This window comes from Salminus brasiliensis, chromosome 1, assembly GCF_030463535.1.
Source record: "Salminus brasiliensis chromosome 1, fSalBra1.hap2, whole genome shotgun sequence".
Lineage (NCBI taxonomy): Eukaryota > Metazoa > Chordata > Actinopteri > Characiformes > Bryconidae > Salminus > Salminus brasiliensis.
In genome coordinates this window covers 23152452-23180056 of record NC_132878.1, presented here as the reverse complement: position 1 = coordinate 23180056, position 27605 = coordinate 23152452, and the positions used below count along the sequence as shown (strand labels likewise).

The 27605-nt window shown below is 39.4% G+C and overlaps 2 protein-coding genes across 4 annotated transcripts; both read right to left on the bottom strand.

Annotated features, from left to right (window-relative positions):
* Window positions 1-1028: 1028 nt before the first annotated feature.
* On the bottom strand, window positions 1029-22567 carry akap10 (A kinase (PRKA) anchor protein 10). Of its 3 annotated transcripts, none has more exons than XM_072674799.1 (15): window positions 22160-22567; window positions 20352-20399; window positions 17775-17951; window positions 13217-13780; window positions 11709-11807; window positions 11349-11433; window positions 10226-10349; window positions 9803-9939; window positions 8151-8295; window positions 6309-6479; window positions 5526-5635; window positions 4518-4600; window positions 3764-3816; window positions 3485-3577; window positions 1029-2409 (listed from the first exon to the last, which is right to left on the bottom strand). In XM_072674799.1, exons 1-15 carry the CDS (start codon window positions 22179-22181, stop codon window positions 2404-2406), a joined length of 1917 nt encoding a protein of 638 aa, XP_072530900.1. In that variant the 5' UTR covers window positions 22182-22567; the 3' UTR covers window positions 1029-2403. The 3 variants fall into 3 exon arrangements, with proteins under 3 accessions (XP_072530900.1, XP_072530915.1, XP_072530907.1); XM_072674814.1 differs by having other exon boundaries at window positions 4518-4597; XM_072674806.1 differs by having other exon boundaries at window positions 5526-5632.
* Window positions 22568-23805: 1238 nt separating this feature from the next.
* On the bottom strand, window positions 23806-27417 carry selenow1 (selenoprotein W, 1). Its single transcript, XM_072694053.1, has 6 exons — window positions 27253-27417; window positions 26565-26589; window positions 26398-26451; window positions 24924-24998; window positions 24601-24697; window positions 23806-24103 (listed from the first exon to the last, which is right to left on the bottom strand). Exons 1-5 carry the CDS (start codon window positions 27408-27410, stop codon window positions 24620-24622), a joined length of 390 nt encoding a protein of 129 aa, XP_072550154.1. The 5' UTR covers window positions 27411-27417; the 3' UTR covers window positions 23806-24103; window positions 24601-24619.
* Between the last annotated feature and the right edge of the window lie 188 nt (window positions 27418-27605).

Genomic DNA, 27605 nt, shown 5'->3' with positions numbered 1-27605 from the left:
TCTCTCGCTCACTCTTAGGATCTGAACCAAAAAAAACAAACGTTCAGTAAAAATAAAAACAATAAAATAGATTTTAGTAATGAGAAAGTGAGAGCAAAATTTCCCATATTTTGTCAAAATATTTCTAAATTATTAAAACAATTTGGCCACTTAATTTTGGAAAATGTAACTAATCACTTAACGTATCACTAAAACGTAACGTATTACTTAAATAATTCAGTTTTACTTTGATTTATTAACTCAGATCACGTTTTTTTTTTTTAATCATTTTAGGTGGTTACATTATTTTTCCAGTTGGGCCACAGTGTTTGGGTTCGGAGAGAATAACTCGTCTGCTGATGTATGTAAATCACTAAATTTACAATTGAATTAACTATTTGATTCTTTTGACAATTCTAAAGAATCGGTTCGCTGAATCGAATGAGCCATCCGCGGAGCGTAGCTCCTCGCGCGCGTGTTGGAAGGTGGGCGTCGCCTCGGAGTGTTTTCATTGTCGCTGCGGGAGAGAAAACACCGTATCGTCACAGCTTTCTTTGTAAAGTGAATTCACGTCATTCGCTTCGTGGTTTTCTGCTATTAAACGGCCTACATTCAAAACAATCAGGCTAAATTGCGCCCGGTGCCACAGTAACTTTAAATGGCCCCGAGCTAAACTTGTCAATAGCCTGTTATGGGTTCGACGACAGTGTGTGTTAGTTACTGGAGCTATAAGGAACGGTCCATTAATATTAGTCGTTAAATTAAATGAATTGAGAGACCTTTTATACGAAATCAACAGCAGTAGCAGGTTTTTCAACAGCATGTAAGGTTTACTACTGCCCTCTACTGGAGACGTCTACGCAGTCCTGACTGGCACAGAGGGGAATTACGGTTTCAAAATATACAACATATTTGCAAAAAAAGAAAAGAAAAAAAACACGACTTTGTCTCTACATTTGTCTCTCTGCTATTCACTAAAACCCAATTCAGTTGTAAGACCAAAACTGCCATATAATGTAGAGTAGCTGCAAAAACACTCAGAAAACACATTTCAATAATATATGTATTTAAATCAAACACAATTTAAATATATTATAGATTAAGTACACATACATGTCAGAAAACATTAGTGGTACATAGTACCAAAACTCTATTTTTTCTGGTTCTTGTCCACGTCTCAATGAGGTCCAAAGCAGTATCATTGCTAGCATGTTCACAGAATACACTTTTCCAATTGAACAGGCATCACTGAAATTCGCTTTGACACAGACTTGACAGCTCATACAAAAAAAGAAAGTAAACAAATGAACAAACAAAAAGAGACAATCACCATAAAAAGAAGTTACACTGATATATGGGGAGAGGGGGGTAACCAGAAATCTACATTGTTATAGACTGGAGGCTGAAGGGGTGGTATAACATTGCACTAGCACTTCAGTCCATGTGGAGTGTGACTACGGTCTGATTCTGGATTCAGTGCTTGAGGGAGCCCCTGCTACCAGAGAGGAGAGGAGGAGGGCGAACAGAGCAGTCAAAGGACCTTCCAGCTTGTGACCGTTCGCTTCAGTTTAAACTTCAACACATCAGTCCATTCGGTTCAGCTTGGGGATTAAAAAAAAAAAAGCATATTGGCATATCCATGTTTCAGGCAACCGATTTAACCTGTCATGCCACAATGAATATGCCTGCAAATAAAACTGTACATAGTCACCATGGGTCAATCTCTGAACTATAAAAAATAAGAAAAATGCTCCTCACAATAGCCAGTCTCGTTAAAACAAAAGTGGCGAATGAAACAAGGGAGAATGAGAGAGGAAGATAACGGAGAACAACTATAGGGGGTGGATAGACTGGAGTAACCTGGTCTTTTAATGACTTCTTAAGACCATAGGGACTTTGTTTAGGTCTCTGTGAGCTTCCTCTTGGTCAGCACAGTAACAGCAGTGGTCCAAAGATGCGGCTCGTGGCTGTTTCGCTCTCCCTTTGGGAATTTGTTCTGAAAGTCCGCGGCACTTCTGCATCTGCATCAGCTCACTCTTTACTCGTCTTTCATTTAGGATCCTCTTCACATGTTACTCAAAAAGCCTTCATAATGCTTAAAATGGAAGTGTGGGTCTTGTGAGCCCAGGTCTGGCTCAAGTGCATATACACACACTTCTTCTTGTCTGTCTGTCTGTCTGTCTGTCAATCTCTCTCTCTCTCAGTCAGTCAGTCAAGCACGTACACACACGCACACAATCACACATGCGCACCCTTGTGATATGGAGGTCAAGGATATGCAGGAATGCCTTGTTCTAGCTTCATTCAAACTCGCTGTTGGATAAATGCAGTGTGCAGTTTGTCTGTAGGTGACCTAGCATCTGGCTCTGTAATGTTGAGGGCAGCAACTGGGAGACTTAAAACTTCTTCACCAGGATCACAGGGTCATAGCTAAAAGACAAAAAGAGAGACCACACAGGTCATATAAAACACCAAGAAATTTAACAAAAACACTATCGTAAGAAAACTCGTAATACAAAAAAAAAGTGTCTGAAAATACTAGTGTCACAATTTCATGAACACCAACAGAAATTCAAGTTTCTTTCAGGCTCTTGGAAGTTAATAGGAGATTAGAACATTTCCCCCTCTATTAAAAATTTTCAGCTTCTTACAGAACAGTGATCTCCAGATCTAATCCAGAGGCTCAAGGCCAATACAAGCATATTTTAACCTGCAGCAGGGAGCGCACTCGCAAAAGGTTACAGAGTGGTTTAGATGACTGAATATAAAAAGCGCATAATGTTGGCAGTGTGTGTTTGAACTAGCCGCTTTTCTTCAGACGCAGCAAGGTAAAATTAGAGCGCACCTCTGTTTCTCGTGAGCAGTCTGCTGCCAGAACAATGGCAAAAGCACATTGTTGGGACATTGTCAGCTAACGATTAAACTACAGAAGCGGTTGTTTCCCGCTCCTGCAAAGTAGCTGTTTTTGCATGACAGTGGCAACATCTAACGTCAATTGTGATCAGGATCAACCAATACTTAACATTAGAGAACTCTGCTTGAATAAAAAAAGAAAAACACTATCAGGACAAGCTTAACCCTTTTACAAACTCAAGTTCTGGCAGTCTGAGTTTGTTAGCCCAGAGTGAGACCTTTTTCTGGAAATTCTGCACCATTTACAGTGGAAGGGAAATTCCTATGCTTTAGGGATGCACTGTATGTTTAAGGAAGTCTAATTAACAAAAAGATTGGACACATCAGTAGAATTAAAGCTGATTGTTGCATCACTTTCAAAGCTGAATGTATAGATCCCAAAAGTGGGACCGTACTTGTAAAGGGCCAACAGATAAGAAGATACATTTTATAACAGTGAAAATGTGCTGTTTAAGACTCATTATGTAGCTTTCTGTTTATTTAGAAATACACCTTTTCGCAACCATTTAAAACAGAATTATGTTATCATACACTTCACTTTCTGCCAAACCAGTCACAAACGAAATGAAATTCAACACCATAAAATAAATACCTTGGTGGACTTTGCTACCGGGCTTTCATGTCCTTGCTGCATGACGTCATTGACAATCATTTTAGCAATCTTCCAGGCCATTTCCTCCTGAGCCTAGATCAGGAAGCAAGAGACATGGATATATAGGAGTTACGTAACCTACAAACAGAGTGAAATGACGGTTCTCATGCAAAGAGCAAGACCAGGATTATGCTACATTTTATTCAACAAAACAATGCGTCTATAACTGTCCAAACAGACAAATAATAGTGACCAAGATTTCATATTTCAAATACACACCTCATCAGAGTTCCCTTGCACCCATTTCTTCATTGCTTGAGAAAACATGGAACCTGTTAGAAAGGCAGAGGGAGAGAGAGTGAGGGGGGGGCAAGAGCGAGAGAGTGAGGGGGGGGCAAGAGCGCGAGAGAGAGAAGTCTCAGTTCCAACTGCCTTGAGGTCCACAATGGTGCCTGTACCCAAAGCAATTTCACTATGGGATCAAAGCCAGTACACTCAGATTGCGCCCCACACACAGATGGAAAACGGCTGACTGACTGTGCTATGCTTCGGTGGCTGACCATCACGCACTGAGTCACTCAAAATCTGTTATCTAACAATATCGACTGGAAACTAAGGCTAAACACACAAAAAAATGAAACAAAGATTGTCAGAGGGGGAGAGACAGAATAAGATACGGACACACAGAGAACGAAAGAATTCGTCTCCTCTCCAACGCAATCACACCAAATCACAGCCTCCTTATCACCATGGCAACACACACTCTCCAAGTCACTCAAACCCAAGCCTGAAGAGCACTTCAACACGAGCTGAGAGCCAATTCACCCAGCGGACAATGAAATGTGTTTGAGAGAGACTGAGAGTCTTAATATTCATGGGTAGAGCCGCTTATCGAATTTGCAGTGTTTCAAAAGAAACAAACAAATAAATAAATGCGTTTTTAGGACACATTTTATTTGAACAACTTACATTTAAAGTGAAGATGCCAAAAAAGCAAACTCAGAAGCAAACAGAAGGAGTGTGTATTTCTTACCCTTAGATTTCTTGACGTCCGGTTCTGGCTCAGCCTCCCTGATAAATTGCCCCAGCTCGTTGACTTTACCAAAAGTCATTCTTCTAAACAGAAGGGGAGACAGTATCTCTTAATGCAGGCAGACATCCAACAGGACTTAATGCTACTTGTACTAATTTACAGTGTCTGTGGTCACAGATGCCCTTTATCCTAAGCCAATGGGTGCAAGCAATCTGCTACACATACTATAAATCAACCACAAATGCATCAAAAGAACATATATAAAACCTGAAATTACTAAAATCATCAGTGTGGCCTATACAAATGTTTAGACAATATCTGTGTTGCAAAAGCTCAGAATTGTTTATTTTGCAAGGTCTCACTCCTTGAGTCACTAACTGTAATAAGGAACTTTCCACCGAATCAACACTCAAGCTTTATAAATGATCTGATCTTCAGACCTTGTGCTAACACTCAGCAACAATAGGCTCCTATAAGCAAACTGCAGAAAGGTTCAGCTATAGTCAAAAAGTGGTGGTGCACAATTCCATTGTGCAGCACTGCTTGCATAAATGAAAAGAAAACTGACAAATTACATTAAATATCTACCCCACGGTTGCCTTTCTAGATAGTCCTTACAGATATGCAGCTCTCTGTACACTTTAATAGAATACTCTAGGAGGTAATACTCGCATGAATCAGGTTTACTGTAAATGACATCGAGTGTCAAGGCTATTCGTTCACATATCCCTGCAAATCACAATGCTCTATTTAATGTCAAAGAACACCATGGCCATCTCCATGAGAGGATGACTGTAAAGCAGCGCTCACTGAAAAGGAAATTGCTGTGGACCTCTATTCTGGAATTCTATTCTGCTCCACAGTGATATGACAACAATTTGAGTGCACCATGATATAGTGGAATAGACAATCGGCACTTTAGCAACCAACTTAACCCAATTCTGCAAATATACACTCATTCACTGTTCACTACTTTTGTTTTGTTTTGTTCTACAGACTGTAACATACCCAGCATATGGTCTCTGGTACAGAGACTCGGGGTCCAGACTTGCAATGTCCACGGTTATTGCCTCATCAAAGTTCTTCAGGATTTTGATGGCTGCTTTTTTGGTGCCCTGCTGTAACCCAAGAGAATATAAAAGCAGTTTAAAATGTTTTACAGTGTGGAAATTGTACTTGAAACAAAGCTCTAAAACGTAGAAAGAAAGAACATGCAAGAAACAAACACTTCATATTAAATGTATCCTTTATTAGTATAATGCAATGCACAGTGTGTTCGGAATTGTGCAAACTAATTCACTATTCACTGCTTAGTGTTTGCTATGCAGAGACCGGGGTGTAGAATGACCATGGGCCGAGTAAAATACTTATTGCTGAGAATTTGAGAACATGGCTGACATTACACAGTTCACTATTTCTCTAGAAGGTAGTGTTTTTAAATACAGAACATCAGACAGAAGACAACATCTGCCGTGACGTTTTCTTTTTAAATCATGAAATTAAAATCATAATTTTTGTTAAAGAATGAAAACTGCTAATTTATCAGTGATTCATATGATGCTCACAAAGCCTCGAGGCAAACTGCTGTCAGACAGAATCTAGTGTTTAAGCCCCATGTCCTACTTTTTGTAAGTGGTTCATGTCTTCTCTAACATCTACACAAGACCGTCTGTTCCTGAAGGAACCATACTAAAATGTCATGGCGTCACATGGAAATGCCACATGCAGAGAGCAGCCAATGAGAGCTGAGAGACCGGATCATATGAAGTTGAAAGCCTGTGGCTGTGTCACCTGAGCCTGTGACCCTTCCGATGCATTTGAGCCACGGTCGCTGTCCGGTGTAATGCTCTGACCCGAAGTGGTGGAGTTTCCCCCGACAAACTCGTCTGCTCGCACAGAATTGATAAGGTCACTCAGGTACTTGTAGTACAGGTTGCTAGACAGGAAGCCGGGCATGTACACCTGTAATTTACAACACACAGAAAAAGATATACTGATGGAGGTCATTGGTTCAAGGAATGCGAGCAGGTACTAATATACATTAAATATTTAGTAAATAGATATTAGATGCAGGTGCATGTAAAGGTTTGGACAACATTTTAAATGACATGTTTAAAAATAAAACAAAACACATATGAAAAAATAAAAGTGACAAGCTTTGCATAAGTCACATTTCATCTTTTTCCAATACGTTCCAATAAGTTAAGCAAAACCAGTAAATTTACCTCAAATATTTGCAGAAATTCTGCAATATAATTTCTTCAGATAACTTCATATCACATGCCCAAAGAACATGTAATTAGACTGCCATACCTGATCTTGCATTGGACTTTCTCTCATCTTAGAATGCTTTAATTTCAAAAGTTCATCCTGGTATGTGTAGTTTGAAATAACAAAATTGGTTCTCTCAACATTTTTAAATGGAGAGCTTTTAAGCAGAGCTTGTTAATGGAAATAGCTGTAACAAAAACCATGTCCAGTTTGTACAGTGATAGTTAAGTGAGCGTTCCTTCTGTAGGTCATCTAGTAGTGTGCTTAATCCTATATACCTAAAACTAGGGTTGGGCGGTGTAACAGTAATACCGTATACTGCAACATTTAAAAATTATGGTCTCAAAATGAGAATCGTATTTCAAAATGTGACTGTGTTTGAGGTGTCAAATTAATGTTCTGTGTCCATCTAGTACATGGACAAAGCTCATTCCCCTATTTGTTAAATGAACACAGCCACAGGATGGTGGCTCTGTGGGAGCGCGCTGATTGGTGAGGTCACGTTCTGAAAACAACAACACTCTAAACAGCAGTCACTCTATCTTAGGCTTTCAGTCAGACAGACTGTTCTGTGGTGAGCACTGTAAACATATGACCAATGGAAGTCACCTAAATGTAGAACAATTTGCGTTAATTGTGCAACTTGCACCCCCACCACAGTAATGCTGCATACTGCAGTAATATTTTGAAATGGTACGACAGTGTGGATACCGCTATACCGTAGATACAACCCAACCCTACGTCAAACAAATCCCTGAAAATTATCTACCTAAATCAACCACTTAACCAGGTACGGATCACCTTGTATACTAGCTGTGCACAATAAATAAATACTTACTGATACTGATTTAGTATATATGATATAGTATACAATAGTTGATGCAAAGCACTGAAAATTATTTGAATACCAACCGTGAGTGAGTGAATGTGTTCAGTGCTTTGTGTCTAAATAAATAAATATATGTTACTTATATTAAAAGGCACACCCATGGTCACACTACTTTTCCATTCACCTAGACACAGCTAGTTCTTATATTACAGATATGCCATGCTCTTTCTCGCACGCTCACACTTGTTTTAGCCTTCCCTCTGAAGAAAGAGAATCCTAAGTGAAAGTCTCAAAATCTTTCCAATAGACATTGCTGGTGTTTTTCAACATGAGGATACCTCAACCTCATGAAGCAAAATCACTAAACCAAAATACTGTGGACATCTGCACACAATATGCTTCCATCCAAGCTCATTTGTAAATGCAACTGCTCAGGTTCTTTTGGTCCACAACCAAACCACACTGGGAAAGTCCCATGAAAAAGGTTTTGCAGTTTAGGTCTGAGATTAGCTTGTTCTGATGAGGTCACGCACCTTCTCCATGGTGGTCCAGGCCTGGCGCAGTGGAGTGGTAAAGCAGTCTGGCAGAGGGCCTCCCTCACGACAGATATTTGACTCAATCTCCATCCGAACGGAGTCTCCAAAGCCCAGTGGATTTGTTGCTTGGAGTGAAAAATACCTGATAACAGGGAGACCACATTAGACACATTTTAGATTTGTCTACATCATGTATATTAAAACATCCAAATGCTTTAAGCTACTGATGAGAAGAAAAACAGAAGTGAAAGATCTGTAGTGAATGGTGACTACAGAATTGTTATCCAAATTCAGTCAAGATTTTAAAACGCATTTAATGCATTTCAGTGTCAATGCACCAACAGTCGGTAAGTGGTTAACACTCAGTATTTTAATTGTGGAACCATTAACATATTAACGTAAATGATATCCATGATGAAATAAGGCCATGTTTAACAAGTAACTACAGACTCTTTTCCACTGAATGACAGAACTGTCATCACAGCTACATTGTGTTGTCCTGTTCTAGGAAATGCTGATTTAGCACTTCATAATGCTACATCAGCACTATGAAAATCAGTACTGGAAAAAAGAACTACGGTGAGTCAGCGACAGTGTTTTATGTATGTAATAAATATGCTATCCTCACTCCCTATTCTGATGACTGACTGATATGATGGACTTTCAATTGTATTTTCAATTGCTTTTTTGGCTCAATTTTTGAACTTACATCGTTAGCCTTTCCCTGCTAAAGAGTTCTGCTGCCTTAAGGTTTGCTAGCTAACTGCGTCAAGGAGCATGAGCAGATGAAAATGCCACTGGAATAATTAGTCTATGGATTTATAACTGTTCAGCTCTGCATTGAAAATAATGCTGGACAATACTGCTAAAATTAGGCATTACAATATTTCTCAATTAGATCACAGTATCAGATAATATTTAAGTTGCAGTTAATAAAATTATAAAGCTTCCTGAATATTGGAACACAAAAACTGTCTTACAAATTTTACAAGTTTTTGTAGACATTCACCAAACAAAAATAGATTTATAAGGAATGCAACATGTGGCATTCACAAAACAAAAATAGTTTATAAGAAATGTAATTTCTTGTATTTGTATTTAGTTTTTAAATGTATTTAATGTTTTCTTTCTTAACAGTTCATAAATTACTTACACCGGAATAAACTACATTTTTAGAATGCTTTTAATGGAACATTGCAAAATTGAGAAAATGACTGTTGTAAATAGTATATGGAAATTTGAAACTATATAAACCATATGTCCCATAATCTCCCCTGTGAAAACCACTGAACTACCCGCTGAACCCTATCAGGGCAGGAAGTGGAAAGAGGGCCTCGTCTATAGACGCACCAAAACTCAAAGGTCCTTTCAATCATGTATAAATTCTAAGGCCTGTGAGTTCAATTACTGGCTTGTGACCTGAAATCAGAGCCAAACCTATGTGTAGTGCAAAATTAGAGCCTATAAAATCTAGACATTTGTAATTGTTTAAAATATCATAAACAAGAGTTGTACTGTACTGTACTGGATAATTATCAGTCCCAAGAACTATAAGTGACTAGCTGGACATTTTAAATATAAGGTCCATGGTCACTTACAATAGACAGCTTGGCATTCAAACTATACAAACACAGTAAAGACAGACTCACTTGTCATAAAGGATCATGGCATCATTCTGTGCCTCCTGTCCATCATACTGGCCTTTCTTAGCAGCCAGCTGAACCTGGAAGTTATCCGCAGCGAGCCAAAACTGTAGTATGTTCACTGCATCTTCCTTCTCCATGTACTGCACACATACACATGCACACACTGCAAATTCAGCATTCTATTATACCAAATACCTCAGCACTTTTCTTTACTAAAGTGCAATAAGCAATCTTATTTTCTGCATGCTTGCATTTTTCTATATTAAGGCTTTACCAAATGTAATGATGTTATGCAACAACAACAACAAAAAAGGCATCATATAGCAAACACAAATTTAGAAAGACCTAATGACACCCACTCCATCTTTACAGTGGTAAATTGTGCCTAGGGATGTAATTAAATAGAAAACCAATGTGGGTTCTTACCTCAGAGAAGTAAAACAGGGCTGACTCACAGAAGAGGATGTCCGCCAGGAACACAGAGCCACTGGTCAGCACCTCGATCTGGTACTTGCAGAAATAATGGCTCCGCAAGAACTCTGTAAAGTGCCTGGGAGGGACACAAGAAATCAGAAAACATGCTTCGCATACATTTGCTGATCAAAATGCAACAATAAATAACGTGAATATAGCAGTATAATAGATATATTAAGGATTCAAGTTTATGGACAAAATACCAATAGGGTGCTTAAACTGCATTGTACTTAAAGACTGCCTTGTATTACTTTGAACACAATACTGTAATTTCTTGGATTTAATGAACACCTTCATTCATAAAACATCCAAAGAAACACCGACCAGGAACTGCGATTGGTCACAAAGCCCACAGCAAAACATATTGGGATTGTTAAGAGGTCTTAAAAATGCTATTTTTATACCCAGCATACTAGGGATATCAAAATATCACAAACTTGGTAGTTGGTACCAATACCACTGAAAGATTCTCATTAACAATTTCCAAAACAAATAAACAAATTAAATAAAAGTATTTCAAAATGAACATTTATTTAAATTCCAGCAATAAAAGTATGATAGAGCCTTTGGTTAATAAAGTATTATCTTCTTTTCAAGTAATAATTGCTCACTCACATTATGGGTAGGGATGAAGTGGAGAGTAAACACTGTTTACATACCTTTTGAAATAAAAGCTTTTAATATAAACACTATTACATGACTAGTTAAGTGACCAGTGAGTGACATGACCAGTAAGATATTGCAGCGTTAGCTAACGTTCGCCTTTCTGTTTGTGATAAGTTTACTCCTTTCTTTCCAAATGCCGTGATATTGTTTTTATACTGGCTTTTGGTTGTATAATTTAAGGAGTCAAAAATGGCCTATTGCTTCACCCACCCTTATTATATATTGTTATAACGGTCTCTCCTTTGCATCTAACGTTGACCACACGTGTAGGCTTATAATACTAAGTTTTAGTACCATAGAAAACAAGTAGCATTAAGTTTTTAGAACTTTGATATTGAAGTATTGGTTCTCAGGACATCTCTATAACACACTGACCTTGGAGTCATGCAGAAAAATAGAAATCACTCACTGTTGCTCCATGATGGTGAACACGACTGACTGGGCGATGACAAAGCAGTTTGGGTCTACCTGCCCATCCTCCCCGCAGATTTTAGCTGAGAAGAGACAATTACATCAGCGCCTGTGCCTGCACCTACTCAACTTTTAACAACAGTCTTTCACTGTCAAAAGATTTAGCATTTAGTTAAGAGACACAAAATCAATAGACTAGACTTTCACCATGACTCACTGCCTTCTAACAGACATAAAGCATGTGGCATTTAAATGTGAGATGATGAAACTTGCCTTTTCAACCATATTGGATGCTAGTCTACTCTTAGAGGAAAGAAAAACAAACATAACTGCAAATAACAGCTGATCATTTTCTTACCAACAATGTCATTGCGTATCTGCTCAGTAATGGGGATAGGCCTAGCAGCATCTGGAGATATGTACTTAGTGAAAATATTGACTGCGTCCCTCTCTATACCTGTAGCAAAGGAACAAAGAAAAGGGAGAGAAGGTACACACTTCTTTACATTTCACCTAAAACATTTAAAAACTTTTGCTAATTGAACAAGTAACATCACTTCACTCTATACAAAACTGCGGCATGCTTTTCATTTTGAGGCCATAATCACTGCATAGCAGACATTCTCAGAAACATTACTAAAACGCTTGCATTGCATTTTAAATTCACATGGGTGATAGAGAGGCAGCTCACATGCAACTGAACTGCATTCATGCTGGGTTTTACAGCCCTGTTCAAATGTAGATTCAGGCTCGGCTAATTTTTATGCTAGCTCGTTAAGTGCTGACTGTTTAAAAGCCCTGGGCAGACAGCGTCTGCTTATTCCACGCCTGATCCCACGGCTTTTAGCTCAATTGACTTTCTTCGCTTACTGCCTTCTTTTGCCTAAAGCTTCTTTTTATGAACCGTGATAAGAGTGATTTTACAGATATTATGGTTCTTCCACCAATTGTACCATACCAAGATACAAAAGGAAAAGCTTTTTTTTTTTTTTTATCAAAAGACATCAACCGAATAAAAGCCCTGAAGATGTGAAGAGCTGTTAGCTGGTAAGCAGGAATCTACTGCCTTGCTAATGTAATGGTAAAAGTATTTGAAGCATGTGAAACACACATAAAGGAATGCTGTACTTGTGACTATTAATACAGTAGCGCATACAGTTTTACACAGACTTTGAAATATGCTACTGCAGGGCTGGCACTTATTTTTGATGATACCCACTGCATCTATCAACAATTACTAAATTAATAAACAGCAGCTTCTCTTTCTGTGGAAAAGCCATTGTCCCGAACCAAATCTGTGCAACACAGTGCCCAATGTTTCTTGCTGTGTACTACAATGTGTCATATGAACATTACAGAATCTTAATAAGGATGTAACAATAAAAGAACCTAATTTATTCCAAGTATAGGAGTGCTTGACTACCTCAACTTAGTATTATTTTAATATGCCATGCACTTCCTCTCACATACTAATACTTGTAATTCCATTTTTTAGCCTTCCCTCTAAACTAAGACACACTTTAAAAACCTTGCTGTTAGATATTGCTTGTGTTTTTCTTGACCTCATTAAGCAAAATGACTAAACCAAAAATACCATGGACATCTGCACACAATATGCTTCCATCCAAGAAACACTGCACATTTATATTGTAGTATTATATATTACATTGCTTACAACAGTAATTTATATATGAACTATTTTTTCTGTTTGAAATAAGATCCATGGCTACTTTCAAGCATTAACATCTTTTTGTATTAATTATATTATCCCTGTGCAATTTGTATTCGCATTATTAAAAAAATATATTAATAATAATATTTTTTTACATAACACATTCACTAGGTCATTCGTTCATTAGAACTCACTCTTCATAAGCTTGTCAGAGAGCTCTCTGAGTGCGCTGGTGGACTGGCCTTTAACTGGTGTTCCTGTCCTAGAAGAGGTGGCCGGCAGTCGACTTGGCGTCTCGGATCGGATCGAAAGCTGCTGGGGTGTTCCAGGCCTCGAAGACCCCTCGTAACAATCAGTGTTTCGATACCCCGCCCCGGCCCCACCATTAGAGTTAGTGTCCTGGGGGCTGGAAGGGATCCGGGAGGGAAAAGGGTCTTCCGGTTCCCCTCCATCCACACTGGGGGACCCAGAGGAGAGGGCTGAGGATGAGTCTGGAGAGCCAGGAGAACCCAGAGCAGATGCAGGCTCGGCTAGGGAGCTGTGCTTGACCGAGTTGAGGCTGTGTGCTCGGACCCTGGACCAGCTGGTGGAGCGGAAACTCTCAGCCTCTAGCCAGAAGCGCACCAAGTGTTCTGCCGAGCGCGTCTCCATGAACTGCAGGTAGTAGGGCAGAGCCATGCCATCTCGCAAGATCTGCTCCACAGTCTTCGAGAGTCGCGATCGCGTCTCCTGTGCCTGGTAGTTCACGCTGGAACGCCCTGAAGTGACACAAACGTAAAAACAGATTTCAAATTATACAAACTGGCATAGTCAAGAGCACTATACACATATAGGGCTCTCTCATGGAATCAGTGATAATAAACAAAAATGAACAACAGTTTGCACAGGATGTAGTGATAGCAACTGAAAATTTTAATTGGCACATTTAATACGAATTAGCATAGATGCTGTCTTGATTAATGTTTTTCATCTAATTTAGAAAGGAAATAGTATCTTTTCACTCCACCAGAATTCTGCACCCCCCCTCTCCATGGTTAACAATGTTGCTCTGACATCAAATACTGCCCACGCAAGTAGTGCAATAACAGAAAATTACTGTTGACGTTAACCTCACATTTAAACATACCAAAACACCAAAGTTAATAGCAAGTTATCTGCATTTAGTTTTGTTTTTTTATTTGTTATTTTTTACCAATTTTCAGTAAACTGTAGTTGAAAGATTTGTGTTTTCCTTAACATCATACAGTTTAAGCGACACAGCATATTTTTGCGGCGCATTCACACCAAACAAGACACATCATGAGGCAAAAATGATTTCGGTTTGATGTAAATGATGTAAACACAAGCTACACATGTCTATGTTGTTCTTGTTTTCTTAAATAAGTTTTATGCAGGCTACATTTGGCCATAGATTTTTTTTAATGAGCTGTTAAAGTTCACAGCTTGGTCTGTCAGTTACCTGCTTTGTTCTTATAAACAGCTTATTGTTGTACATAATTTTAGCTCTATCATCTTAAGATAAAACTGTTTATTGGCCTAGATTGTACATTTAGCAAGGATACTTACATTAAGTACTGTTTCGGCACAGAAACTGCTTGAGTGCCGCATGTGGCACACATCACAAATAGTCCCAAAGCATAAATTTGCAGTGCTTGCACGTCCGTTATGAAGGACACTTTGATTAATATAGGAGCATATTGCTCACAGGACAACACGATGCTTGATGTGAAATAAGCTCAAGGATGAGGAAAACTATGAATGAGTCAGAGCTTCCAGCAGGCAATTAAGGTCAAGAATTTAACTCCGGCTCACACATTACCAGGCATGCACCTGCATGCCCTTATAGTTACATAATCTTTGCAATAGCATCTTGTTACAGAAACTATCCTAACCTGCCATGTTCAAGATCAAATAAATCACATACATACTGCAAAGCTTGCGCAAAACATACATAAAAGCCTTAAACAGGATGGGGACTTCCTGACAAAGCTTTACAAAAGAAAGAAACACATGTCCCTTGTGGACACCGGGCTCTTTGTTCAGTCATACCAAGATCAGCACAGCAGAGGAGACAATAGTCACCCACAGGACCAGGCTATAATAATCTCTGTTGTTCAAAGCACAAGAAATCTGGGAGGGGGAAAGACTGAAAGATAGGTCAGGCTGTGATTGAGACAAGGGTGTCTCCCTCAAGACAGGTGCACCAACACAAAACTGTGTTGTAACGGCTGTCCGGATTTAGGCTGCCCTGCAGCATTCTCTTTTGTTAAAGTTGCAACACTAGTTCAACCACACACATGCAGGGTCATGTCTGATGCCTTACATAGAGAGCCATAAGAAAACTGAAATAATGCCCAGCCTTAAATAAAGAAATAAATATAATTAATATTAAACAATGAACATTGTTAACTAATGAAATAAAATAAACCACATAAACAGCGCATCAACTCAACTACCAGTTCTTCAAGAGCCCAGTTCTGAGAGATCACATCACTTTTACTTTGCAAAACACCACTATAAGCCATGCAACTGATGTAACTAGTGTAACCAATAGTCCTGTTAGTTTCTTTGTTAGCAAGCTTTAATATTGCTAGCAAACACAATTAGCAGCCTGAAGATAGGGGTTTTAATTGGTTTTGCTATTGAGTTTTAACACAGCTAAAATCAAATGATACTCTCAAAGTGTAATTCCATTTGTGCCCAGTTACACAAATAAATGAAGCAACAAGGGCATATAATTGCTGCTGGTGCAACATGATGGTTTTGAAGTCTGTACATGACCAACAAAACAGTGAAGAATATATATATATATATATATATATATATATAAGGCCTGCAGACATTAAATAATAAACATCAACAACCACCATAAAAATGGGGGGGCAAAAACACAACCCACCAACTCATAATTCCCAGTTTATCAAGAGCTCACTTCTGCGACATCACGTCACTTCTACATATATAGACAGCAGCCAAACAAGTGCTAGCTTACTGTGAACATCTGTTTTTTCAGACCTCAACAGTTTTAGTGAATGAGATATATGTATAACCGTGATAAAGTGCGTACCTCAACCCCGCAGTATGCTGTAGCAGGGGACAAACCTTAGGGTAGCATGGGGCAAGCGATCCAAATAACCAGAAGGAATACAGCTGGTTCAAAAGATCTTCTCCTGGTCACATTTATTTAAACACAGGATTATTTACATATTTCCCAGCACACACCCAATAAACGAAACCAAAACAAAGACAAAACAAAAATGTCTACAGCTATGAGATGTCATATAGGTCATCTTCGATCCACCAAGCTGAAAGAAGGGATTTTCTTGTTCCCCCAATTAATGCTGCTTATATGAGGGGTCCTCTTCCCCTATGATATACCATTACTGGCCTAGGTTAAAAACAAATGCTTCACATACCCAAGTTTATATGTACATGCAACAGTACTCTTCTTGCAGTTTTGTGCTTCCCTCCTCCTCTACAGAGGTTGGACTCAACCAGGTAAGTAAACCACATGTGACCCCATTCAGTTCTTCATGCTTCCCAAAGCAAATCAGTCTTCAGAGAAGTGTTTACAATCAGTCTTTATATTGTGATGTATAAAGGGGTACTTTACAACATCATAATAAGTGTGTATATAGGAGGCAGGGCCTGCATGAAAGGTTCCTCTCTATGCTGTAACACCCAGTGCCTTGTTGCCCTTGCAGGGTTACAGCTAGTAAGCAAATAGGCAGCCAAAGTCATTTCCCTTTACCATCTCCATGCCATCACACACAGCTCTGCTCTAATGTGATTACTGCAGCACTCTCATGCATGAACACGGCACAGCTCAAACCACACAGAGAGACTCTCTTATCTGTGGACCAAAGCCCAGTGCTAATCTCTTGAAACAGTGTTTTCCAGTCACAGTTCATGAGAGATTCTATACTGTATGGTTTAATGTTATGCGTTTTTTTTTTTACACATCCAAGACCACCTAGGGCAAGTTGAAGAATTAGCTCATAAAAAGTAATGAGTTCAGCAATGTCTGTTACTGTCAACCGTGTAACGTTAGGAGTCCAAGCGTTGGATTGAAATTGCAACATGCATTTTAACTGCTGATGTGTCATTTACTGGAACGCTTTAAAATGATCACAGACATCCTGACACATTGCAGTTCACTACAGGAAGCATCAGGGCCATATGGCTTCCACAATTTCATTTTACAGTGAAACAAGAAATGTCTTATTGCGCAAATGGAAATTTGAAACGTGATAGCAGCAAAGGTACAGGAACTTCAGCATACAAAAAGCTTTACAAAAGCAACATTACTAATTACTCTTAAAGTAATACTGCCGGATTAATTTAATAATTTATATATTAATGCATCAGCTGCAGCCCTAATTGTGCATACATAAACTATGCCCAAATGTTTGTGGACACCACTCCTAATGAAAGCATTCAGCTACTTTAAGCTACACCCATCACTGACACAGATGTGCACGCACACCTTGGCAAGTCACTTTAGCGAAGTACTAATAGAATAGGACACTCTGGAGCAAATTAACATGAACCAATTAGCACTATGCCCAACACCAGGCGTGGGCTAGAGGGGTATAAAATGCCCCAGTATTGAGCTGTGGAGCAGTGGAACTGTGTGCTGATGGTGATCTATCCAATACCCTTAATTTCTGGAGAAACAATAAATGAGGGAGGTGTCCCAATACTTTTGTCCATTTACTGTACGTGAAAGCACACTGAAAGCAAGTGGCATACCTAGGTCTCCAAAGTGTGCTGCCTCCATGTGACTTGGCTGCTTCTTGAGGATGGCCGTGCGGCCGCGGGCAAACGAGTCCATGTTTGCTGAGATTGCACTGATGGCCACATGGCTGGGACCGGCCGCCTCCAAGATGGCATGGTGATTCCGGGAGGGGGAGTTGGGTGACACTGGAGCTGGAAGACAGAAAGAAAAAGATTAACATCAGTGTTGGTGGAGAACCAGACAGAGAAAAAAAATATATGACTAATCATAAAGTCTGTATTCAGCACAGGGACAGGTTGGAACAGAACCAATAACCCACAGTCATTAAAATATAAAATATGCCACAACAACTATCTTTTTAATTTAACAGCATAACAACGAGACATCTCAGGCAGTGGCATCTCAGTGGTTAAAGCTCTGTGAGTCACTGATCACAGGGTTAATACAAGCCTTAACCTCTCTGCTCTATGTATGCTGTAGCATGACTGACCAGGTTTTCCAAGCTGAGATAGGTGAAGAGAAGCATTTCATTGTACTGTACAAAGTATAAAAGAGAATAACAGAAAATTATAAAAGATTATAATTAGTTATATAGCACTACTGAAACAAATGTATGTGCAGTAATACTAACAATACTACTTAATATTTACAATTACTTTGTAAAGTCAAGATAACTTTCACTTAGAATTGACTGGTCCTTAGCACACAAGATACAAAATCCTAAGCACCTTTGTGAGTTGGCTACACCAAAAGCTTATCCTTGACAGTGCAAATATGAAGGTTTTAAGGAGCAAGCCAAGGTAGATATGTGGTGGCTGCTTGTGTGATATGCCTTTCCTTTCATTAGTAATGCTCTTGAAACAGCACCTTATTTGACCTTGTTACTGATATTACACAAGGCTGCATTACGGAAATCACTACTGTAACCAAATGACACTTTTTTCTGTGCAGCCAACATCATAGTACCAGATAGGTGTTTGTGGTCATTTATATAATTATAAATTTATATAAATTTATATAATCCATTAAAATTCAATTCTTTTGATTAAATACAGCAGGCCAAACTAATGTTTCCATAGCTCACTAATAATATTTTATCCTAGCTGACAGGGCACCTAAAGAAAATACAGCAACTACAAAAAGGTCACGTGCTATGCACATGGCATTCATGTTGTCTGTGGCTGTCTGTCTGGAGCCCTGAGGCTGTGCAGATGAGTAGTGAGCAGGACAACTGACATTTATCTCAATGCAGGAAACTGCAGTAACAGCCTTTATCTGATCCTCCACCCCATCCTCTCTGAGCAGGTTTTACTGACCAAAACGTCCCTATGTGGCATAACACAGCGCTAAATCCAAACATTAATTTTGCATCTGATGGTACACTTTGTTCCACTACCACTTTCCATTTTCAAGAGGTCAAGTAAACAGTGCAGGGAATCGGACATTAGCTGGTGACTAAAAGTTTGTTAACAAACTAACTTGTCAGACTCATAGAAACTGTTATACAGTTAGCATGTCATGTGGATCAGCATGATCAGGCTATTAGCTATTTCAAACCCAATCCATGTCCTATGCTTTTGTGTTTTTTATGGCTACACTGCTGTTAGAGCCAACATAAACTGATGATGACTTACAACTGGTAAGTGGTGAGCAAAGTTAAAAGTAGTTCAGGTGTCTGTAGTGTGGAACTATTTTACAGAGGAACATATCAAGTCCTAGTGTTTTGACCACATTTGAGGAAGCTACACAACCCACTCACTTCCCAGGCAAGCGCCAGGGGCAACAACATCCTTGTCGAGTTTTTTAGTTACACTTCCATGGATACTGGCACAGGTCATGATGCCTGGTTCACATAGTAACTTGTTTTCTGATAAGTAACAGAATCTGCAAGTTTCAACATTAGATTTTCATGGTTTGAACGCAGCACAGCTCTGACTAAGCTTTCGATAATGGGTTGGAGGTGTGCAAGTTTAGGGGCGTAAATACAACGAGCACATTCAATAAAAATAAAATTACAGAAACTATAATATTACAAAACTATAATATGTGACGTCCCAGAATTCAGAGAGTTTCAGCAAGGGGAACAACAGTTTCTTATAAAGCCCCCTAACTTTGGAATAACCTTCTAGATAAAGTTCAGGACACATTCTTAACCCTCAAGTCTAGGCTGAAAACTCATCTGTTTAATGTAGCTTATGGTCATTAATGTTTCCCCTAAAGTTGCAGATCCAGGGGTTACTGCAATTACTCAGGTTTGCAGAAGGTGGAGTAGAGGGATATCAGCATTTCTGGATGCCCCTGTGTCTGTGTTACCTTCTGGCTAAGGAACTCCAATTGGATCAGGTCCAAAAACTGATTTGGACCTTCCATATTAAACAGTTTAAGAGGATAGTACATCCAATGTTAAACCCAAGTGGAAATGCACAGATTGTTTATGCCACACTGCAACAGTTAACTGTAGTAAAGCAGTTAGAGTAGCCACTGGGCAGTTTTTGGGATGCAGAACAGCAAAAGAACGAACATTTATCCAAATACATTCCTTGCAAATAACCAGCGCACAAACACAATATTCTGAAGAGAAACATACTCACATCTGCCTGCTTTAGCATCTACTGTTCTGTCCAGTTCCTTTCCTTTAGCTGTCGAGAGGGGGAAAAAAAAAAGCACAAGACATTTCACTTCACAGCAAATGGATTCTATTTATGACAGATTTTCAGTAGGGCCAGAGCTACACACCATATAATCAAATGCATTTCACACATCTCTATAACGTATGAAAACCCAGTACAATGTTGGGATAACCTTGGATTGCCCAAAGTAAGACAGAGCTAGAATTAGACTAGATGATAGAACATTGGCTTTCAGCAATAAGGGCCCATTTTTGATGACAACGACAACTACCAAAGAACATATCAGGAAGCAGTTAATCATTAATAACATTACAACCCATAGTGTTAATCTCTGGATAATACCTGGATTATGATTTTGGGCAGGTGACAGCACAGTTGGAAAAAAGCCACTGTAGTGAGAACTGTGTGTTCAAGACCCTTGCTGTTAGGCCCGAATTTAAGGCACGAATTTAAGGCCCAAATCCTAAATTGCAGGAAAAATGGTTGGCCATGCAGATCTAACAAGGGACAAAAGACTGTGTCGTCTCCAAAACAGCAGGTCTTAAGGGGTGTCGCTGGTATGCAGAGGTTAGAACCTACCAAAAGTGATCGAAGGAAGGACAACTAGTGATCTTGAGCATCCAAGGCTTACCGATGAAACTCATGGTGGCCCCCCTCACAACTCCGAAACAAAACTGAACACAAGAAAATGCCGCAAACATCTTGGTCCCAGAGACCAGAGGTATTCAGAGGCTTTGTGTATCGACTGATCGCCAAATGAGAAAACTAACAGTGCTTACATATTACATTAAGCTCGTTTATACAAAAAGAGCAAGGGAACTGTTTTCATCTTCTATACAGCAACTGTATAGAAAGCCTGATAATGAAGGCTTATGGTCCACAGGAAAGATAAGACAGGCTTCATAACTGTGTCACTGGAAAAATGGGCCTGGCTCAAACACAAAAGCTATTGAGGGCATATCCATGGGGTTAGTGCTTTTCAGTTAGTAGGCCAAACTTATGTTATAAACAAAAGTGGATATTGAAGCACAATAACAGCACTTATAAACGCTGGAACATCGATTATAAGTCTGTGGGCTTGCAGATGGGTGGAACAAGTGCTTTGAGGTGCATTTTAGTCCATAAGGACATTGAACAATGTGTGCAGAAATGTGTATACAGTGATGTTGTTCACCCTTTCGGCTCCAGGGCTTGTTTATTATTATAATCAGGAAACAACAGGGGGGTTTTGAGACCTTTCTTTGTGATGTAGCCATACTGTAGCACTAGCTATACAGCTAGCTAACGGTCTAATGTACTCAGTGGCAGGTCGTGATTGCATGTCAAACGCCTAGCTAGCTACTGGGCTTGCTGAATACAGTCTAACACTTAACAGCATACATCTCACTATACATTACCACATAAAGACTTTTACAGAATTCGCCAATATGTGGTTAATAATCACACCCCAGAGGTGTAAATTAGCCGTATTAGCCGACATCAGCCGAGCCTGCCAAACTAATTCTGCCTGCTAGCGTTGGCTAATGTTACTTGGCTAGCTATCTAGCTAGCTAGCTAACGTTGCCTAGCGGGCAAGCGCTAATGCTGCTAGCACAGCACTCAATCAAGTGTCCTGACTTCGCATTATGAATAAGCTTTGAGCTACAACGACGCAGTGGTAAATAAACAGCACGGAAGGCTAATGTAAAGGCTGTGGATGAAAACATTTAAGATATACAGTCAGAATCAGTCCACGTCGCCTCAGTCTTCCGCCACTAGCTTATCCTCACCTTTCCGTCTGAAAAACGCCATGGTTACTTTCGCTGCCAACTCTCAGCTTAGCCACAGCATCTCGCACATCCCCGGCTGCCTTCATCCATAACAGTCCGCTGCAGACAGGACACACAGTAACTTATTCCGGCGGATTTCAGGGCGCTGTCAAAGCCGAAAACGTTCCCTGTCTCTCCTCGCCATATTGTCAATAAAGCGCCTCTCTTCCGGAGCTCTGCGGCAGGGACTATGAGCGGAGTTGTGGGAAAACACTCGACAAATGAAAAGACGTCCATCCGTTTACAGAGCCTTTAAAAGTAACGGTGTTCTCCCAAAATCACAGGGACATATTTGGACAATAATTTCTTTTTGGCCTATATGTTCATTCCACCGTGGGTAAATTAACACAGTTGTAAAAGTGCAGGACAGAACACCTGTCTGTGTCCTGCAGCTACAACATGCCGCTGGGTGGCAGCCTTCAGCTGCTTATGTAATGTGAGGCCTTCTCGTACTGAACACTACTCTCTCTTCCACTTACCACGAGTGTAACGATACAATTTTTCACATGGGATTTTCCATATTTTTATTCGATATTTCTTGTCTCGATTTAATTTTCAAAATTTGGGTTCAGTATTTGTTGTTGTGAAAATTAGGGTGGAAATAATTTGAGCAGTTTCACTCAATTACGCAATGAGGGAAATGACATGAATAAATACATAAATTCGGGTGTAAACCGTTGTAAAGAAACTTTCTTTAAAGAAAGTCTCATCAACATTAACATTACATATAAAACTCAAAAGACACGTGGAGATTCACTGGGGAATTTCGACATTACATAGAAGGGCTATGCCTGTGTAGCAGACATCGCAAGCCCTGGTTCTAATCACCACCACTTGAAATAAATCAGTAACAAGTATGAATTGTTGTCTATAAAAGCTGTAAAACAATGTCTCATGTCTCAGTGCAAAAGTATTTGTCACTGTACTATGTACAGCAAAAAGTGTCCTCTGCATTTTACCCATCTGTGGTAGTGAACACACACACACACACACACACACACACACACACACAGAGTGGTGGGCAGTCAACTCCAGTTGCCCAGGGAGCAAAGAGGGACCCAACAGTGGTAGCTTGCCAAGCCCAGGTATCAAACCCACAACCCTGTCATCAATAGCCCAGAGCTCTAACCGCTGAGCCACCACTGCCCCAGTAAACTCTTGTGATGTCTGGTTTGACAGAGAACGGATTTGATACTGAACCACTCATTAGAACAATTGAACTAGTTGTACAGTTACTGTAATTCCTCTTTAGGAGTATTTTGGTACTTTTGTACATTAAGTCAAATTAAGTATTTATGAATTCTGACTTCTGACAGTCCCTTAATTACTAACTTCCTTAAAAAAAACCTTTCAATTATTTACATTTTAATTTAGACTTCAAAGAACTTTCACAAATCTGAAAAGACATATTTTTACATACCAGCACATTGTTTAAAACAGCACATTGTTCACAAAGTTAAAACAGAGCATAAGGAGTGTGATATTCCTTGTGCAAGAAACATATACTGAAAGTTAGTTAAGACCAGATACTACCTAGTTTATATAAAGCACGATCAGTTTGTATCCAGCATTGTTTATCTGCATACAAAAAGAGACAAAAGAGAGGATTTCAGAATGTACACTCTTTTTATTATTGCATGATTATTCAAATAATCATAAGCCAAAACATTCCTTGTGCGTTTTCATTAATAGGACGAAAAAAAAAAAACAGAACAAAATTAAACAAGTTTTGTCCCGAATTCCCTTAACATCATGTAAAACCGTTTCAAATCTTGAGTTTGCCCACTCCGAGAGCCTCCTCCTTGGGAATGCGGGAAGCATCAAGTAACATCCGTGCCACAGACACTTCGGAAGTCACCATCATTGTTGCACTGCCAGAGAGGCCGACAAACAAAGAAGAACAAACTGACAGATGGATGAGGAGAGGGTGAAAATAGGAAAGAGCACGAGAGAAAAGAAGAGAGAGACAAAATTACTAATACATCTGCAAGAACAATACAATTTCAACAAACTTTAGACTACAAATACTCCTGACTCAACTCAGAGTCAAAACAATGAATCCAAGTGCAAATAGCTCCCGATTAACAGCACTGCACAAACACTGAGCTGTCTGAGAAAATTACATTAAAGTTATGCATCTGTACAATGAGTGTACAATGTACACTGTACAATACAATGTACAGTGTACAATATATATATATATAATATATATATTATATATTAGTTGCCTTAGTCAACTAATATATTAATGATTGTCTCAAGAGTTATTATTAAATGTCAATAAACCATGTTATAATCGCAACAACATGCTTGTTGTGTTACATTGGGAGTGTTGGAAGACACAGACACTAGTTTGCTACAGCTGTAAAATGTCCATTTCAATTTATGTTAAAGTTTCTCACCTCCAAGATCATCATAGTCTCATTTTTCAATGGACTTCTCAATAGCACTCACAATCTTGGCCATCTTCTGAGCACTGTCCACAAAGCCATCCCCGTTCTGTAAAACCAGACAGTCTGAACCTCAGGTTTTTATGTGATATATGGCATGTACATGTAAATTTAAATATCCAACATACAAGAGCTACATGATCTCATTTATAAGCAGAACAAAAAAGCATGGAGAGTGTAAAGAAGGTTTAATATTAAAGTATCCTCTGCAATTGCCAGAAGACCCCATTATTTGTGAGCTAAATAAACAAGTGTGCCAGCAAAGGGTTCATCACCTTCTTGGAGTGCACCAGCTTGCCATTCACCTCCACCTCGAACCACCCCGAAGTTGTGGGGGTGCTCTCACCAGACTGCATAGAGAAACAGAAATAAACACAGTAAAACAACAAGTAACAAAAACCCAACCTGCTGTGTGGCCTCAGCAATCAAGACCATATATGATCACCATGTACTAGCTATGAAACATTTTTAAGAATGCTGAACGCCCAACCACAACAATAATCATCATCACAGACCTACCAAGCCGGATTTCTCAGTTAGCCAGGTAGCAATGCTCCTCAGCTCTTTTTCATGAAGACAGGCTGGGTTTCCTCTTAAGTTACCTAGATAAACTGAGTTCTGGCCATCTGCCCACAAAGTATTAGCATTTTCCTCTACTAAAAAAAAGCTCTCCGTGGCCTGACAGATTTGAAAACACTGGTCGGAAATAAGGAACCTTTGTGGCTCAAGTGTTGGGCACATAGTTTTCCTATCACTCCCTGCATTTCAGGGTGTACACAGAACAATGCAGAAACACTAATGTAGACAGAACGTTTACACCACAAATAGATTTTCAAATGTAACCATATTAACGTGAACAAGGCCGCACTAACTAACCAGTAATCCACATTCAGAGAACTTTACATTCATGTTTTTATAGTGGCCCTAAAAAGTAGTTTGTGCGAAGAATTAATTATAGTTTAATAACCTAACTAGCTAAATGACACGAAAAAAAAGTCTTTGTTGTTTCACTTTCGCTCTTCACCACAAGGTGTGCTGCACCATCCTGTTATACAAGCTGCACACACCCTGTGTATCTACAGAAAACTACACAGAAACCTCAGAGACCCAATCAGAAACACTTCCTCAATTCTTTAGGACCGACATGAAATGACAACACATGACAAATATTAACAATTTGATTAAAAAACTGGTACTGATATTCTGACCATAACCGAATTTACATAAGGTTGCAATTGCCTTTTTTTTTTTTTTGGCGACAGCAGTTGCCCTTTTTAGAGTGTATGAACATTTCCTGAAGAGTGGACCAACAGAAATGCTCTAAAATGACATGAAATAAAACAATTATTTTAGAACATATAGGTTAGCATTTTGGATGTACATGTTTGTCAGCACAGCATTCGTAGGTCTCGTAACTGTTCTTGAAATCTACCAAATTCTTAAATAGGTTATTTTCTCCAACAGTTACCAGGATGCTTTCTGTTCCACAACAGAGGCATCTCCCTCGGGAAAGCTCAATGGAGTAATACAGTAGTAGGAGTTCAGCTTTCAGGGACAATGTAGGGTGTGTGATACGTATGTGATAGAAACTGTATTATGATACATAACATGTCTTCGACTATAGATGATCTTGTAGATAAACTGTGCAGCATCAAAGATTAAAATCCATACTGACTAAAGAGTCAGCAAAAGAAATGTCATTCACGACTCTCTCTCTAGTCTACAAAATTACAGGTTTGGATCACTTACAATCTCAAGGTCGCCTGGAAATTCATCCTCAAGCAACGTCTTGAGCTTGGTGAACTGTAAAACACAAGGGGGATTCAATCAGATAGTAAATAGCAAATCAGAAGCAAATAAATAAACACAGACAGATGCAGAAACAACGTTCTGTAATTAGAGCACACAAAACCTACCTTGGGTCTGTACCCTCATCCACCACTGAGAAAAAAAAGAAACAAATAAAAAAGGATGAATATAACTGCATTGATATCAGCTATTAAACATTACTGCATTCAATAACTAGTTTAACTGCTGTCCTCTGAATTATATTCTGTAAAGCAAATATTGCTGTGTTGATATGAGGGCTTAACATATTAACTACTAAAACATCAGTACAGTCATAAAGTAAAGACTGCAGGCTCCTTTTATTCAGCACCTGGCTGTGTTTTTTAGCAGTGCATCTTATCCAGGGCTGTCAGAGCTGTAACCTCAGCTGTAGACTCATTATCTTTACAGCACCTGTGCTGCGGGCTAAACACTCAGGTAATTCCAGTCTAGCAATGCTGCATGTTTTTTCAGAAATTAGCTACTAACACGGCCTGTTGGGCGAGATCAATGCCTGTCTTTGAGTTTTTTACCAAACAATGCAAAGTTGCAAGCATGCTAACTGTAAAGAAGTTATTAAAAATACGGGCGATGTGTAATATCGGCTTGCTAGACGTTAAAAACACACAACGCTACTTTCATCAACAACAACAGCCGGTTTCTGCTGTTACAGCTCCACAGATGAAGCCCAGTTCAGAGAGATAGCTATCTGCTACATCTGCAAGTCTGAGCACTTATCCGCTTTCGTGTGCTATAAATAGCACTAGAGTGACCTACCAGTAAATTATGTGTATTCTGACCCCCATTTCTGCGGTGGAGACACCCCTTGTCTGGTTGAAATAATGTGAGAGTGGGAGAGAAGTGAGAGGTCTGGCAGATCTCGCGCTGATTGTCTTGGTTGTTATGAAACAGGCGAGGCGGAGCGAACCCAGCATTTTCTAAAAGCCAAAGAGCCACAGCAAAACAACAAAGACGCTCCACTCGGCTGCACTTCCGGTACGCGTGAGAAGCGTCTAAAGACTTCTTTAACGGAAAATGTGGTTAGGTTTTTATTAGAAAAGTATATTTTCTAAACAAAGGTTGTATATTATTGGTAGCTCATGTATATTTGCTCCAGGCCTGAGTGGTTC